The 13,312-nt window shown below is 39.9% G+C and overlaps 1 protein-coding gene across 8 annotated transcripts in view; it reads left to right on the forward strand.

Moving 5' to 3' along the window:
• atxn2.L (ataxin 2 L homeolog) overlaps positions 1 to 13,098 on the forward strand; it is a 57,270-nt gene extending 44,172 nt beyond the window's left edge. For 6 of the 8 annotated variants that reach the window (XM_018250007.2, XM_018250025.2, XM_018250051.2 and 3 more), the window contains 9 exons: positions 3,634 to 3,697; positions 4,118 to 4,270; positions 5,077 to 5,143; positions 5,891 to 6,075; positions 8,460 to 8,592; positions 9,630 to 9,781; positions 10,388 to 10,612; positions 11,740 to 11,887; positions 12,493 to 13,098. In XM_018250007.2, the coding sequence (XP_018105496.1) occupies positions 3,634 to 3,697; positions 4,118 to 4,270; positions 5,077 to 5,143; positions 5,891 to 6,075; positions 8,460 to 8,592; positions 9,630 to 9,781; positions 10,388 to 10,612; positions 11,740 to 11,887; positions 12,493 to 12,515 (1,150 nt within the window). In that variant the 3' untranslated portion in view covers positions 12,516 to 13,098. The remainder of the gene's footprint in view (positions 1 to 3,633; positions 3,698 to 4,117; positions 4,271 to 5,076; positions 5,144 to 5,890; positions 6,076 to 8,459; positions 8,593 to 9,629; positions 9,782 to 10,387; positions 10,613 to 11,739; positions 11,888 to 12,492) is intronic. The other 2 variants (XM_018250043.2, XM_018250034.2) reach the window with 1 other exon arrangement.
• The last annotated feature ends 214 nt before the right edge of the window (positions 13,099 to 13,312 follow it).

Genomic DNA, 13,312 nt, shown 5'->3' on the forward strand with positions numbered 1-13,312 from the left:
TACGCATAACGATATAGTAGCCAATCACAGCCCTTATTTGGCACCACCAGGGACTTTTTTCATGTTTGTGCTGCTCCTCAACTCTTTACGTTTGATTGTGGCTCATGGCTAAAAAAGTTTGGGGACTCCTGATCTATAGGGGTAGATCTGAATAGAGGGCAACAAAGTAAAAACACATACAGAATTTTAATCTCCATGATGGGTATTGCTAATCCGCACAGAAGTCACATTTCTTAAAGGACAAGGAAAGGCAAAAAAATGAAATCCCATTTTTACTTTCTTTAATGAAAAAGAAACCTATCTCCAATATACTTTAATTAAAAAATGTGTACCGTTTTTAGAAGAAACCTTACTGTATGCAGTGAAATTCTCCCTTCATTTACTGCTGCTGTGGATAGGAATTGTCAGATGGTCCCTAACTGCTGAGCAGGGAAACAATCATACTTATGAACAGCAGGGGGAGCCCCCGCCTTCCCAGCCGTGCAGAATTCAAGCAGCTTTGTTTATGACGATCCCTAAGCAGCCCAGACCACACTGAGCATGTGCACAGTCTTAGTCTTGCAAAGATGTTTAACAAAGTTACAAGATGGTGACCCCCTGTAGCCAACTTTGAAAGCATAAATCATTTGTTTGATTAGGCTTGTGGTGCAGTAAGTTCATGTTTATATTTAGTATACAAAATACAGCATTTCTAGCCTTATTCTATTTTAGACTTTCCTTGTCCTTTAAGTGAAATTTTGTGTATTTTATTGAACACTCTCCCAGTCTCTAGAAAAGGAAGACTTAAAAGGTTTACTTATCCTTTATAGTAAATATCAGGATCCAGTCTGAGTTGTTACTGTTAAAATGGGAAGCAATATGTTGAAGCATGGCCAAAGAACGTTTCATTAATGTCCTTAATCTCATGCTAGGAGGTAGGCATACCCACTGTAAAGTGACTCTCCTGTGGTCGGCAGATACAGGGGGCTTGTGCAATTTAGCCCATCTTTCCCCAGTGTTGACGAAGGGTTTTTAAAGGAGTTCAAAGGGATTCTGTCATGATTTTTATGGTGTCGTTTTTATTTCTAAATTACACTGTTTACACTACAAGCCATTCACTCTTCCATGTAAATTGTAATTCCTGAACAAATAAGTGGATATATAGCCTGGTCATGTGCTTTCATAAAGAGCCAGCCAGGATGGAACTGCTTTCTGGCAGGCTGTTGTTTCTCCTACTGAAGGAGTTGAGTGGGACATGGGTTCTTACTGTTGCATACCTCCCAACATTTTGGAAACAAAAAGAGGGATAAAAAAAAGTTGGCGCATGTAGTGCGGCAAAAATTCTTTGACCACGTCCATTTTTGTGGCCACAATTACCATGTTCATTTTACAGAATTTGGCAGGTTATGAAAGTTTGAACACATTTCACTTTGATGTTTCGGCTGACTCCTCAGCCTTTCTCAGTCTGCTGCTATTTTATTAAATAAATTCTGTTTAATTTGTAAGAGCCAGCACTTTAGGATGGAACTGCTTTCTGACAGGCTGTTGTTTCTCCTACTGAAGGAGTCCAGTGGCACATGGGTTCTTACTAGTATTGAGGGCTGTTACAGTGCAGAAATCTAATGGAGCAGCAATGTAATGACGCCACTTTGGCGAATTTTCGCTAGCGTTAGCCACTTTGGCCTTTAGTAAATTTGCCCCATAGTCTTTGTATGTGTGGCCTTATCATGTGACCATCTTGTCACTGAATAAACTTAGTCCAGCATCTGCTGCAGGGCAGTCTTTGCTAAAATGTGTTGGTATTGTAGTTTACCCAATAGGATTTACAAAACCCAGCGTGACTAAGGGCACACACTAAATGTTAGCTGTTTGGAATCACATCATTGTGCTCCTTTATCAACAATGGGCAGATTTAGCGGTGGGTTATAACCCATAAAATCTGTGAATAATAAATGCAACATTTTGAATGCTGTGGGTTTCTGCCCAGTGTTGATAAATGACCCACCTATGTATCATAGCCCTTCATTCAACCATCTTTGAGTCAGTTGTGTGACATAGGCCCTATCTTATGGCTGCAAGAAAATTAGTCCCTTCTAGTTTCAGTAGAAATGACAAAAATGCAAAAACTGTTTTTTTTTTTTTGTTTTTTGTAGGTAGCTTATATACTCTTTACCCACCACCTCAACTATGATATTCTCAACAATTTATATGTTTAAAGTTTTTTATTTAAAGTTTTAAAACATAACACAGTTAAAGGAGCAATAAAGAGATAGAAAAGGGAGAAAGTTGAGAGAGAGGGGGGGAGGTAAGGTATAAAATGTCATATCCATTACGTAGTGTATAGGCAGTTAACCAGCTTGCACATTTAACCAGGTACCCCATATCGCTTCAAATTTCCCGGGGAACAATTTATATGTTAATACATATTTCAGATTTTTTTTTTTTCTTTTTAGAAAAATGAATGCTCAATGGAAAACTTAAAGGAACGGTAACACCAAAAATTGAAAGTGTAAAGTACTGGTGTATTTGCTTCACATAATAAGCTGCTGTGTAGCCATGGGAGCAGCCATTCAAACACAGGAGATAACAGATAAGTTCTGAAGAATCCCATTGTATACTACAGAGCTTATCAGTTATCTGCTGTGTATCATGTGCCTTTTCTCCTTTTTTCAGCTTTGAATGGCTGCCCCCATGGCTACACAGCAGCTTACTTGTATAAACTATTGTAGAGTTTCTGAAGCAAATACGTAAAAATAGTACATTATATTTGCATTACTTTAAAGACTTTAATTTTTTTCGTGTTATGGTTCCTTTAAAACATCTTTTTGAAGGTAAAGGTTCAACTGAATTTTAAAGGGGCAGTTCTGTATTGGAACATTTGCATGGTTTATTAGAAAGAAAACCCTAGACCTTCAGAATGAACACACACCATTTATATCATAGGCGAATGTCCCACAAGGCACAGCTGCAGCTTCTCTCCACCTGCATTTTCTCTCTAGGTGAAAAGATGCTGATGTGCTTCCCTCCTCTCTGCTGTCTCTGCAGTAACAGGCATGTTGTTGGCTTGTGTGCAGACGCATGCAGGGGATATTGGTGGAACTGTGCATTTTCTCGCCGTTATGAGCTTTATTTATGGGGATGCAGACGGACAATGTACCTGCTACTGCACAGACAGTGGATCGGAGGGTAGTGCGTTGGCTTCTCTCCACCTGCATTATGACTTCTGTGCTTCTTCATTTATTATAGCTAGCATTTCAGAGGAAGGCACATAGTGGGCATTGAGCAGGGCTTTCAACCTGAAATTTTATAAAGCAAGAAGCAGGAGCACTTTGTGCCCTCTAGTTTCCATAGACATCATGTGGTGTGTCAGATAGACAAATGGCCACATAACTGTATTGCAATGAGAATGTCTCAACAAACCTGTTCAGAAGATTTCTGTGTGATTGGCTCCTTTTTGTGTTTTGAATTTCCTGACAGTCTTTGAGGTAGATGGGAAAGTGCTGTGTATTGTATAGATGCTTAAAATAAATCTCCATTTAATGAAGACGCTTCCCGATTAGTTAACTTTAACAATGCTTGGAAAAAACTGCTGCATATGTGAGATGTGTGGCTTCTATACTTTTACTAACTGTGGCTATTTTTTCTCTCTTACAGGCAAGTGAGAAAATCTACTCTGAATCCAAACGCAAAGGAGTTCAATCCAAGATCATATGCTCAAGTAATTATTATTTCTCTTCAATTGAACATGGAATCTAGAATTTATTTAAAAAATAAATAAATACTTTTAAGTAAGGTTTGCCAAGTGACCATTTTGAAAGTGTTCATCTTTTATTTTCGATGGCTTTTGAAATGTTTAACTTTGGATGACGGCTCTTGAGTGCGGAATTTTAGCAGCTAGGTGGTTGCTTGGGTCCAACTCACCCTAGCAACCAGACAGCTCATCTCACACCTTATGTAGCGCTCTGATGAAGAATTGGCTACACCTTGCAAAATTAGCTTGGCAGCAACTGCACATAATTAAAGGGTATGTTCCCAATGATCTCCAGTAATTGGAGATAAGGTACACAGAAAAATTAGTGCATGTAACTGGTTTCTTGATTATAGCAGTGTTAATAATCTCTCTCTCGTTTTGCTTTAGCCCAAGCCTTCAACAACACCAACCTCACCTCGTCCCCAAGCTCAGGCAAGTCCATCAATGGTTGGACATCAGCAGCCAACCCCTGTGTACACCCAGCCAGTATGTTTTGCTCCGAATATGATGTATCCAGTTCCTGTGAGCCCTGGAGTTCAGGTAATCTTTCATATCCACATGAACTGATTGGTCATATTGGTGAACCTTTATTCTCTACAAAAAAAAAAAAAAAAACCTCCCTATTCTCTCTTGTGTCAAATACACAGAATGGGAAGTGTGTGTATATATTACACTTACACAAATAATTGATTTAGCTAGCAGGTTTTACATTTGTTATGATCATTTAAAATTATTATGGTGGTACTGATTGATTTCTGCTTTGTTGGATTTAGCAAGTTCCAACCTGCACAGGTAGCTGTAGGTCAATGATGTCACAGAATGTATTCTGCCTCCAGTAAGTCGTGGTAGAAATGGGATTGAATTTACACTTAGCAGTAAGCTTACTCACAAGAACACAGCCTTTAGATGAGCTTTAATTCCTTGACCTTTGTTGAAGAAATCATAATCCAAAAGATGTCTCCTTGAGGTAAAAACAGAGTACCTTCACACCCTAGGCTCAACAAGGTAGAAATGGCTGCCACTCTGAACGGCTGCCCACACTATGATCACATGACCCACTTGAAATCGGTGCTAATGAGGTATTGGCTAGCAATAGAATATGTAAAGAGCTATATAAGCCCAAGGGGCTGCACAGAATGCAAGACACTAAATGCAAGATTTGTAGCTGCTAACGTCATTGGATATATTCCCCATTGCTAAGGTCTATATAGAGAGAAATGCAGTTTAAGCTAATTTGAGAGAGAGTGGCTATGACAAAAGATGAATGTAGAACAAACGTATTTATTTTTACTACTACTACTTTGGCAAAACCAATATAATTGGTATAACCATCTGTTTTATTTCAGCCATTATACTCCATTCCAATGACTACAATGTCAATGAACCAAGCCAAGACATACAGAGCAGGTAAAGGTGAGACGGTGTCATCTGGATTGCGTGCATGTTGCATGGTTTTAGGGGAAGAAAATAATGCAGTGTGTTAAGCTGTGCTGAAATATCTACAGTTTCACATCAAACAGCTACATCTACACAGCCTCATACCACATGGTTTGTGTAGAGAAAACCCGTCATTTAAAGGAGTGGTTCACCTTGAAGTTAACTTTTAATATGTCATAGATTGACAATTGGCAATTCTAAGCAACTTTTCAATTGGTCTTCATTATTTATTTTGTATAGTTTTTTCATTATTTCCCTGCTTCTTCTGAGTCTTTTCAACTTTTAAATGGGGGTCACTGACCCCATCTAAAAACAAATGCTCTGTTAGGTTACTTTTTTATTATCCCTTTATTCAGTTACTCTCCTATTCATATTCCAGTCTCTTATACATATAAATGCATGATTGCTAGGGTAATTTGGAACCTAACAACCAGATAGCTGAAATTGCAAATTGGGGAGCTACTGAATAAAAAGCTAAATAACTTGAAAACAACAAATAAAAATGAAAACCAATTGCAAATTGTCTCAGAATATCACTGTCTACATTATACAAAAAGTTATTTCAAAGGGGAACAAACCCTTTAAGGGCTTGTTCAAACAACTGACTGGTTCAGTTGCACTTGGAGTGACTAGTGTAAATGTACCAGTGTTTGGGGAAGTAGAAATCAGGATCACTTTATAAAAATACTTACTAGAGGTTACTAATGTATTTCTCTTGTTTAGTACCCAATATGGCCCAGCAACGTCAAGATCAGCACCACCAGAATACAATGATGCATCAAGTATCTGCAGCAGGACCACCAATAGTTGCTACTCCACCTGCCTATTCTGCTCAGTATGTGACTTACAGCCCTCAGCAGTTTCCCAATCAACAACTTATGCAGCATGTACAGCATTATCAGTCACAGGTAATAGTCATCTTTATTCAATTATTCTGTTACTGTACTTGCATATAATTTAATTTCTCGATTGTCCCTTAGCAGCATGGGGGACACATGGGTTATTACAGCTTTTTCCTCTAGGAAGGATGGACAAAAACGTTTATTCCCTCCACCGGGGACCCTCCTCTTTCTTCTATTAACCCCACCGTCCTCCGGAAGGAGCTAGGCCTCTTTATATCTTATATATTTTAGTTTAGTTTATTTTAGTTTTATTTTTCAATTTGGTCATTCTACAGCGCTGCTTCACTTCATTTAGAACCTCATCTGGCTGACTACTAGGACATGCTTGAGCACTGTTGGGGGATCTGGTGTAGGCATGTTTTAGCTCTGCCAATGTGCAATCCTGGATCTGCAGCCCCTGCCCTTAAAAGACATGCAGTAGCGCTGTCTGGGGCATTATCTATGGGATCCCAGTCCTGCATCCTCTGCCCTTACAAGATATGCTCTAGTGCTGTTTTGGGCACACACGCCAGAGGATTGTTGCCACGGCTCAAATCTCCGGTTCGGCAACGCAAAGTTCTGGCCACCATCTTGGGATGGTCAAATCTCTTACGCATAGTAAGGATGCACCAACGTGATGTAGACACACCACAAGTCTGCACGCTCAGGGAGGATGTGACCATGTTCAGTATACAAACCACAGGTCCTCAGTCCAGCGCCTCTTCCCTTTTTCGCAGGGTCACTGTGTGACCTCTATACGTGGCTTCCCTCCACCAACTCTCTTCACATCTACAAAGGCTAAGCTGCTGGGTATTTTGTTAGGGTCAAGCCATGGGTCCAGAAATGGCCAATCCATCCTCAGACCCTCCAGTACAGCTTACCTTCTTCAAGGTTGATGCCCCCACCCTAACATCTCTTTTGCTCTGCTAGGTTCATTCTATACAGTAATGTGTTACTGTATTGCACAATCTTACCCTCTGAGGGGGCTCTTATTTACACTACATCTCTCATTAACTCCTTTGTAGCAACCCCATGACCAGTGGCCCTTAACCCAGACGACCTACTACAAGGACCCTGCTGGTATCCCCAACTTGTAGAGACTCTCCCTAACGTAACGACTATTCAGTATCGAGTAGAATTTAGTCAACAAAAAAAACGTAACTGTTCAGTTGCCTTTAATGTCCAGTAGACTTAATTCTACTAGATATTTTATATCATGACCTGAATAAATGAGAATCTTCATAGACGTAATGGCTATTGAAATCGCAATCGGGAAGTCTGTGACGAGGTAAGCAGCACCATGCTACATTAACCGCATAGCATTGTATCTGGTCAACCTACATATCCTGGTGCAAGAGTAGTAAGCCCAACCACCATATATTCATGATCCCCACCTTGTTGGAATTTCTTCAGGATGGTCTTGGCAAGTGGATAAGGGGGATTCCCTCAAGGTTCAAATGTCAGCTTTGTTTGTATTCATTCAACACCTTTTGGCTTCCCACCTTTTGGCTCCCGGATGTTCTCTCAGGTGGTGGGTCCTTCACGGACCCAGTAGCAAGACTATAGAGCAGGCATGTCCAAAGTGCGGCCTAGGGGCCAATTGCGGCCCGTTTTCAACTTTACACCGGCCCTTAGCCTCCATCATGAAATTAATAATAATGAGGCCCCCAGCAAAGTGTGATCAGGAATCCAATAGCAGTAATATTTGGGCACATTAGTGAAATGATCTGCCACTTGGTCTATACTGCTGCCTGTGTGCTGAAGGTGTTAGCAATAGACACGTACTGGCACGTAGAGATGCGCTGTTTTCGCATACTTCTTTAGGGCTAAAGGTGTCATTCGACGTACTAACGTGCCAGTACAGTAAACTAAAGAAGTGTCGTCACTACGTGCCAGTACGTGTCTATTGCTAACACCTTCAGCACACAGACAGCAGTATAGACTAAGTGGCAGATCATTTGACCAATGTGCCCAAATATTACTGCTATGATTACTCGATTCCTAATGGTTCAAAGAATGTCAGGCTGAATGGTCGGCCCCCACACATTTTCAACTCACCAAATCTGGCCCTCATTGCAAAAAGTTTGGGCACCCCTGCTATAGAGCCACTAAAGTGGCCGTCGCCTCCTTTATCAAAAACCTAATCACATTAATCTACCACCACAAAGGACTGCCGACACCGCTTAGTTTCCGCTCTCTCCAGAAGAGCACTGAGCACCTCCTGGGCACTGCACAACCAAGCCTCCTATCTGGTCTTTGTTGCATACAATTACAGAATTTTACAAATTCAATGTTTCATGGTTCTGCATAATTCTGCACTCTAGCTTGCCGTGTGCCACTGAGTTTTATTGTTCTTATTGGGATCTGCAGTTTTTAATTACTTTTGAATGTGTTCATTTTGTGAATTTCAGCACCCACATGTATATAGTTCTGTGATACAGGGGAACACAAGAATGATGGCACCACCATCTCACGCACAGGCTGGCCTGGTATCCTCATCTGCTGCACAGTATGCCACTCCTGAACAAACTCATACCATGTATGGTAAGTACCTTAAAGAAATACTGTCATGGGGAATTTTTTTTTATTTTTTCAAAACACATCAATTAGTGCTGCTCCAGCAGAATTCTGCACTGAAAACCATTCCTCAAAAGAGCAAACAGATTTCATTTTGAAATCTGAGATGGGACTTGACATATTGTCAGTTTTCCAGCTGCCTCCAGTCATGTAACTTGTGCTCTGATAAACTTCAATCACTTAACTGCTGTACAGCAAGTTAGTGATATCACCCCCTCCCTTTTCCCCCCAGCAGCCAAACAAAAGAACAATGTGAAGGTAACCAGATAGTAGCTCCCCAACACAAGATAACAGCTGCCTGGTAAAATCCAGGTCCCACTGAGACACATTAAGTAGATGAAACAACAGCCTGTCTGAAAGCAGTTCCATCCTAAAGTGCTGGCTCTTTCTGAAAGCACATGACCAGGCAAAATGACCCGAGATGGCCCCTACACACCAATATTACAATTAAAAAAAAAAATACACTTGCTGGTTCAGGAACGAAATTTTATATTGTAGAGTGAATTATTTGCAGTGTAATTTAGAAATAAAAACGACATCATAAAAATCATGACAGAATCCCTTTAATGTGTGAACTAAGCCATTGCAAGTACAATGAACTTAGAGCCATTTGTTAAAATTGGTAAATGGACACACTTGAGTTAAGCAGTAATTGTTAAAACATTTGTAAGGCGCATGCCGGCTGGTACAGAAACAGGAAATCATTTTTAAAAATTAGAAATTATTTGATTATAATGGAGTCTGTGGGAAATGGCCTTCCTGTAATTCAGCGCCTTCTGAATAACTGGTTTGAGAAGAAGGCTTCCCATACATGTACCTGTACTGTTAAATATGCAGCAATGATCTGGTCACAGTGAACTCCACTTTATAAATATGAATCTAACAGTCCGTGTTAGTGGGAGGAGGCAAATATCATTGGGTTTAGAGTAGGTGTAGAATAGTAACATTAGTACACTGTTTTGGCTTTTAGAAAAAGGTAATTTGCTAATTTTAAATGCTTTTAGTTTCAGCTAGCTCATTAGCACAGCAGTATGCTCACGCAAATGCAGCCCTGCACCAACACCAACACCCTCCTCATCCTCAGCCTTCAGCAACTCCTACAGGCCAACAGCAAAGCCAACATGGGGGAAGTCACCCAGCCCCAAGTCCAGTTCAGGTGAGCTAATTCAGAATGCCTGTGTTTTGAACTCTTGTGAAAATCATTTAACATTCAACAATGCCAATTTCCATATGTCCTATTCCTCAGTATGGTATACATTTTTAGTCTAAAGGCTGAGCTGGACATTTTTAATCAAGTGGCAACCATGTCATACAATTCCTTTGTTGTTCTGCTTTCTATGTGGTTTTTAAAGAATTTAATATGCTAGCAAAATGGTATGACATTTTTCTGTTTACTTATTAGCATCCTTTATTTAGTGCCAGCATGTCCTGCAGCACTTTTGTACACATTATACGTCATTATGAGTCCCTGCACCAGTGGAGCTTACAGTCTAAGCTCCCTATCACATTCACACACACTAGTTTATCAGCAAGTTTATGTTCGTTTATGAGGAACGTGTGTGTGTGTCTAGTGACTCTTGATAAAAATCAACGAAATGTGTAAATGTTCTTTTTCCACAACTGTATAAATGTTCTTTAACATAGGAACCTTTAAAAGAAAATCTTTTGATAATGTTTGATAGTTTTCCATTATATATGAATATATTGACACATTTCTTACCCCTCCCATTGCTTTGCTTTTTTTTTTTAATTCTTATTACAGCACCATCAACATCAGGCGCAACAAGCTCTGCATCTGGCTAACCAACAGCAGCAGTCTGCAATTTACCATGCAGGTCTTGCTCCAACGCCCCCAGCCATGACACCTGGCTCCAATGCACAGTCCCCACAAAGCAACTTCCCAACTCAGCAGACTGTTTTCACCATTCACCCATCACATGTCCAACAAGCATATACCAATTCACCTCACATGGCCCATGTGCAACAGGTAAATCCGTTCTATATTATTTCATAATGGTATAAATTGCTTAACAAACGGTGTACTGTGCAAGTAGCCATAGAGATTGTCTCTTCCCTTTTGCAATAATGATTGGTCTACAAGTTCAGCTTCATTTATAGCAGGTGGGTAGAACATTACAGGCATTAACAGAAGCTGAGCAGAATCCCTGAGTTTCATTAGAGGGAGCTGTTAGAATTGATACAAAAGTTACTTATATTCCACAGATGCTGAGAAATGTGTTAACTAAATCTATCAATTAAATGCAGCAAATTGTAACAGTTCAGATGCTCCTTGATCACTGAGCTGCCAGACTGAAACCCCAGAGACAGGAACTTTAAACTTAAATTTTGGGAAAACTGTTAAAAATAAAAGATGGAAAGCAATTGAAAAATGTCTTTATTTCTGGTGAACAATCTGAAAACAATTGAACTGAACTGGAAGGTGAACAACCCCTTTTAAGTGGTAATTCACCTATACAAAAAATTATGTAGCCTTTAACTACATTTGTAATATGAGTGAAAATCTGGAAACAGACTTTGCGATCAAATGCTTAGATGCACAGGGCTGGATTTACATAGTGGGCGCCCCTAGGCCCACTGTCGTTTGTTGCCCCTTTATTCGTGCCAATATTTATCATCGGATCTGGATCAATGTGGATTGTGCATGGGAAATCTAATAAACGATTGTATCTCCCTCGCATCCCCAGTGTTTCTGAACCAATGTGGCTGTGGTTGGGTAACATGCCGCCCCCTAAAATTCTGCAGCCCTAGGCCCGGGCCTTGTTGGCCTCTCCACAAATCCGGGCCTGTAGATGCATGAAAATACTGGGGAATGAATGAAAGGACATCCTGTAACTTTTCCTTTTTCAGCATTGAACGGCTGCCCCCATTGCTACACAGCAGCTTGTCTATATAAACTATAGTAGTGTTTCTGAAGCAAACACAGCAGTTGAACCAGTGCATTTAATATACTTTCATTTGTTGGTGTTACTGTTCTTTTAAATGGGTTAATTATGTGATGAGGGTTTTTATAAACTAACTAAGAATTGACTGCACCTATGGGATCCTCTTTTGCCAAGGGTTTGACATTTACTGCCTATAAATGTTTTAATACAGGCTCATGTACAGTCTGGAATGGTTCCTTCACATCCCACTGCTCATCCCATGATGTTGATGACTGCTCAACCACCCGGGGGTGCTCAAAGTGCCCTACAGCCCATTCCAGTCTCAACCGCACACTTCTCCTATATGACACATCCTCCAGGTTTGTATTCTGGCCTTGCAAGTGGCCATGAGCATTAGGAGAAAGTGTGATGTTTCTTTACTTTAGTTTATCTTGTCATAAGGGCGTTAAAAGGCAATTTTAAAATTCTCTTGCTGTTGAACCTTTTAATAAAGCGGCTGTGTTCTGCCTTTTCTCTGGTAACGTCTATCTGTAAATACCCCTCTTTTATATCGTCAGCTGAGGAGGTATGAAAAATGGATTGCAAATGACTTAAACTGTGAACATTTACCTTTAGAACTAGCCATTAACTGCTCAAATGTGAGTGGCTGTACATCCTTTATAAAGAACGGCTTCAAAGACGCCGATCGATAGGGTTTCGAATGGAGCTTACAAGCACAATCTCCATAAGAGAGCACAGAAATGATCACGCAGATGGACGAGCCGTTATAAAAGCCTATTATGTAGAAGCTTTTTGAAATAACTACAAAGAATTGTGAGGACGTGAAAGCTGGTTTTATTTGCCGTTTAAAAAGGTTTCCCTTTGTATAAAATGCATAGTGCATACATGTGAATTTACAGTTGTCTATTTACATTAATATTTATGAATATTTCAAATTGCGGCTTTTTTTTATCTTATCTCATAGTGCAAGCACACCACCAGCAGTAGCTGTGAAACTGGAGGAGAGAATGTGAAAAGGCTGGAAACCCTACCACCACTCGCTTCTCTTCACTGGAGGCTTCTGACATGTAGTTTCTCATATTTGTTAAATTGATTTCTTGTAACATCAAATAGGAATGCTAACTGATCATCTTGCAGTGGGAAGTTTCGGACCGAGCAGAGGCACGTGTGAGTTCACAGGCTATTCAGTGCCTGCATCAGTCCTCCAAAAAGCCCTGTTTATGCTTGCTGATAACTGGAAGTTATTTATTTCTAAAGGCCCTTCTAAGTTATGAACTCATCAGCTAGCAAAGGAAGTAACACAAGATTCTTGCTGCTATCTTCACCTTCAAAAAAAAAAAAATCAAGACTCTAAACCCCTTTTATGTCTAACTAAACTTGAAACCAATTCAGTAAAGATTCTTATCGTCAAACCGATGGATTATTATTTATGAATCGGGTTTGATGGTGCAGCTGCTGTATTATAGCAGTGGTATAACTTTTAAGTTAAAAAAAAAAAATCTTTTACTTTGTAGATAATATAAAATAAAACCAAAAAAAAATTAAAAATTAAAAAAGTTTTAAAAACTGACACCTGGTTTGTGTTTTAATAAGTGGTTTTCGCGCTGTGTAACTTAACAATTTTATAGTAAATCTCTTACAGCCCAGGCGACAAAATTGTAGAAAATGCCTTTGCATTGAAGCCTGAATGCCTTCCATAACTGCATGAAAATACTGGGGAAGGCATGTTGGTGTGGTTACATGATTCAACCAGCAGATATAGATAATAGAATATGGCTTATGTG

This window comes from Xenopus laevis, chromosome 1L (assembly GCF_017654675.1).
Source record: "Xenopus laevis strain J_2021 chromosome 1L, Xenopus_laevis_v10.1, whole genome shotgun sequence".
Lineage (NCBI taxonomy): Eukaryota > Metazoa > Chordata > Amphibia > Anura > Pipidae > Xenopus > Xenopus laevis.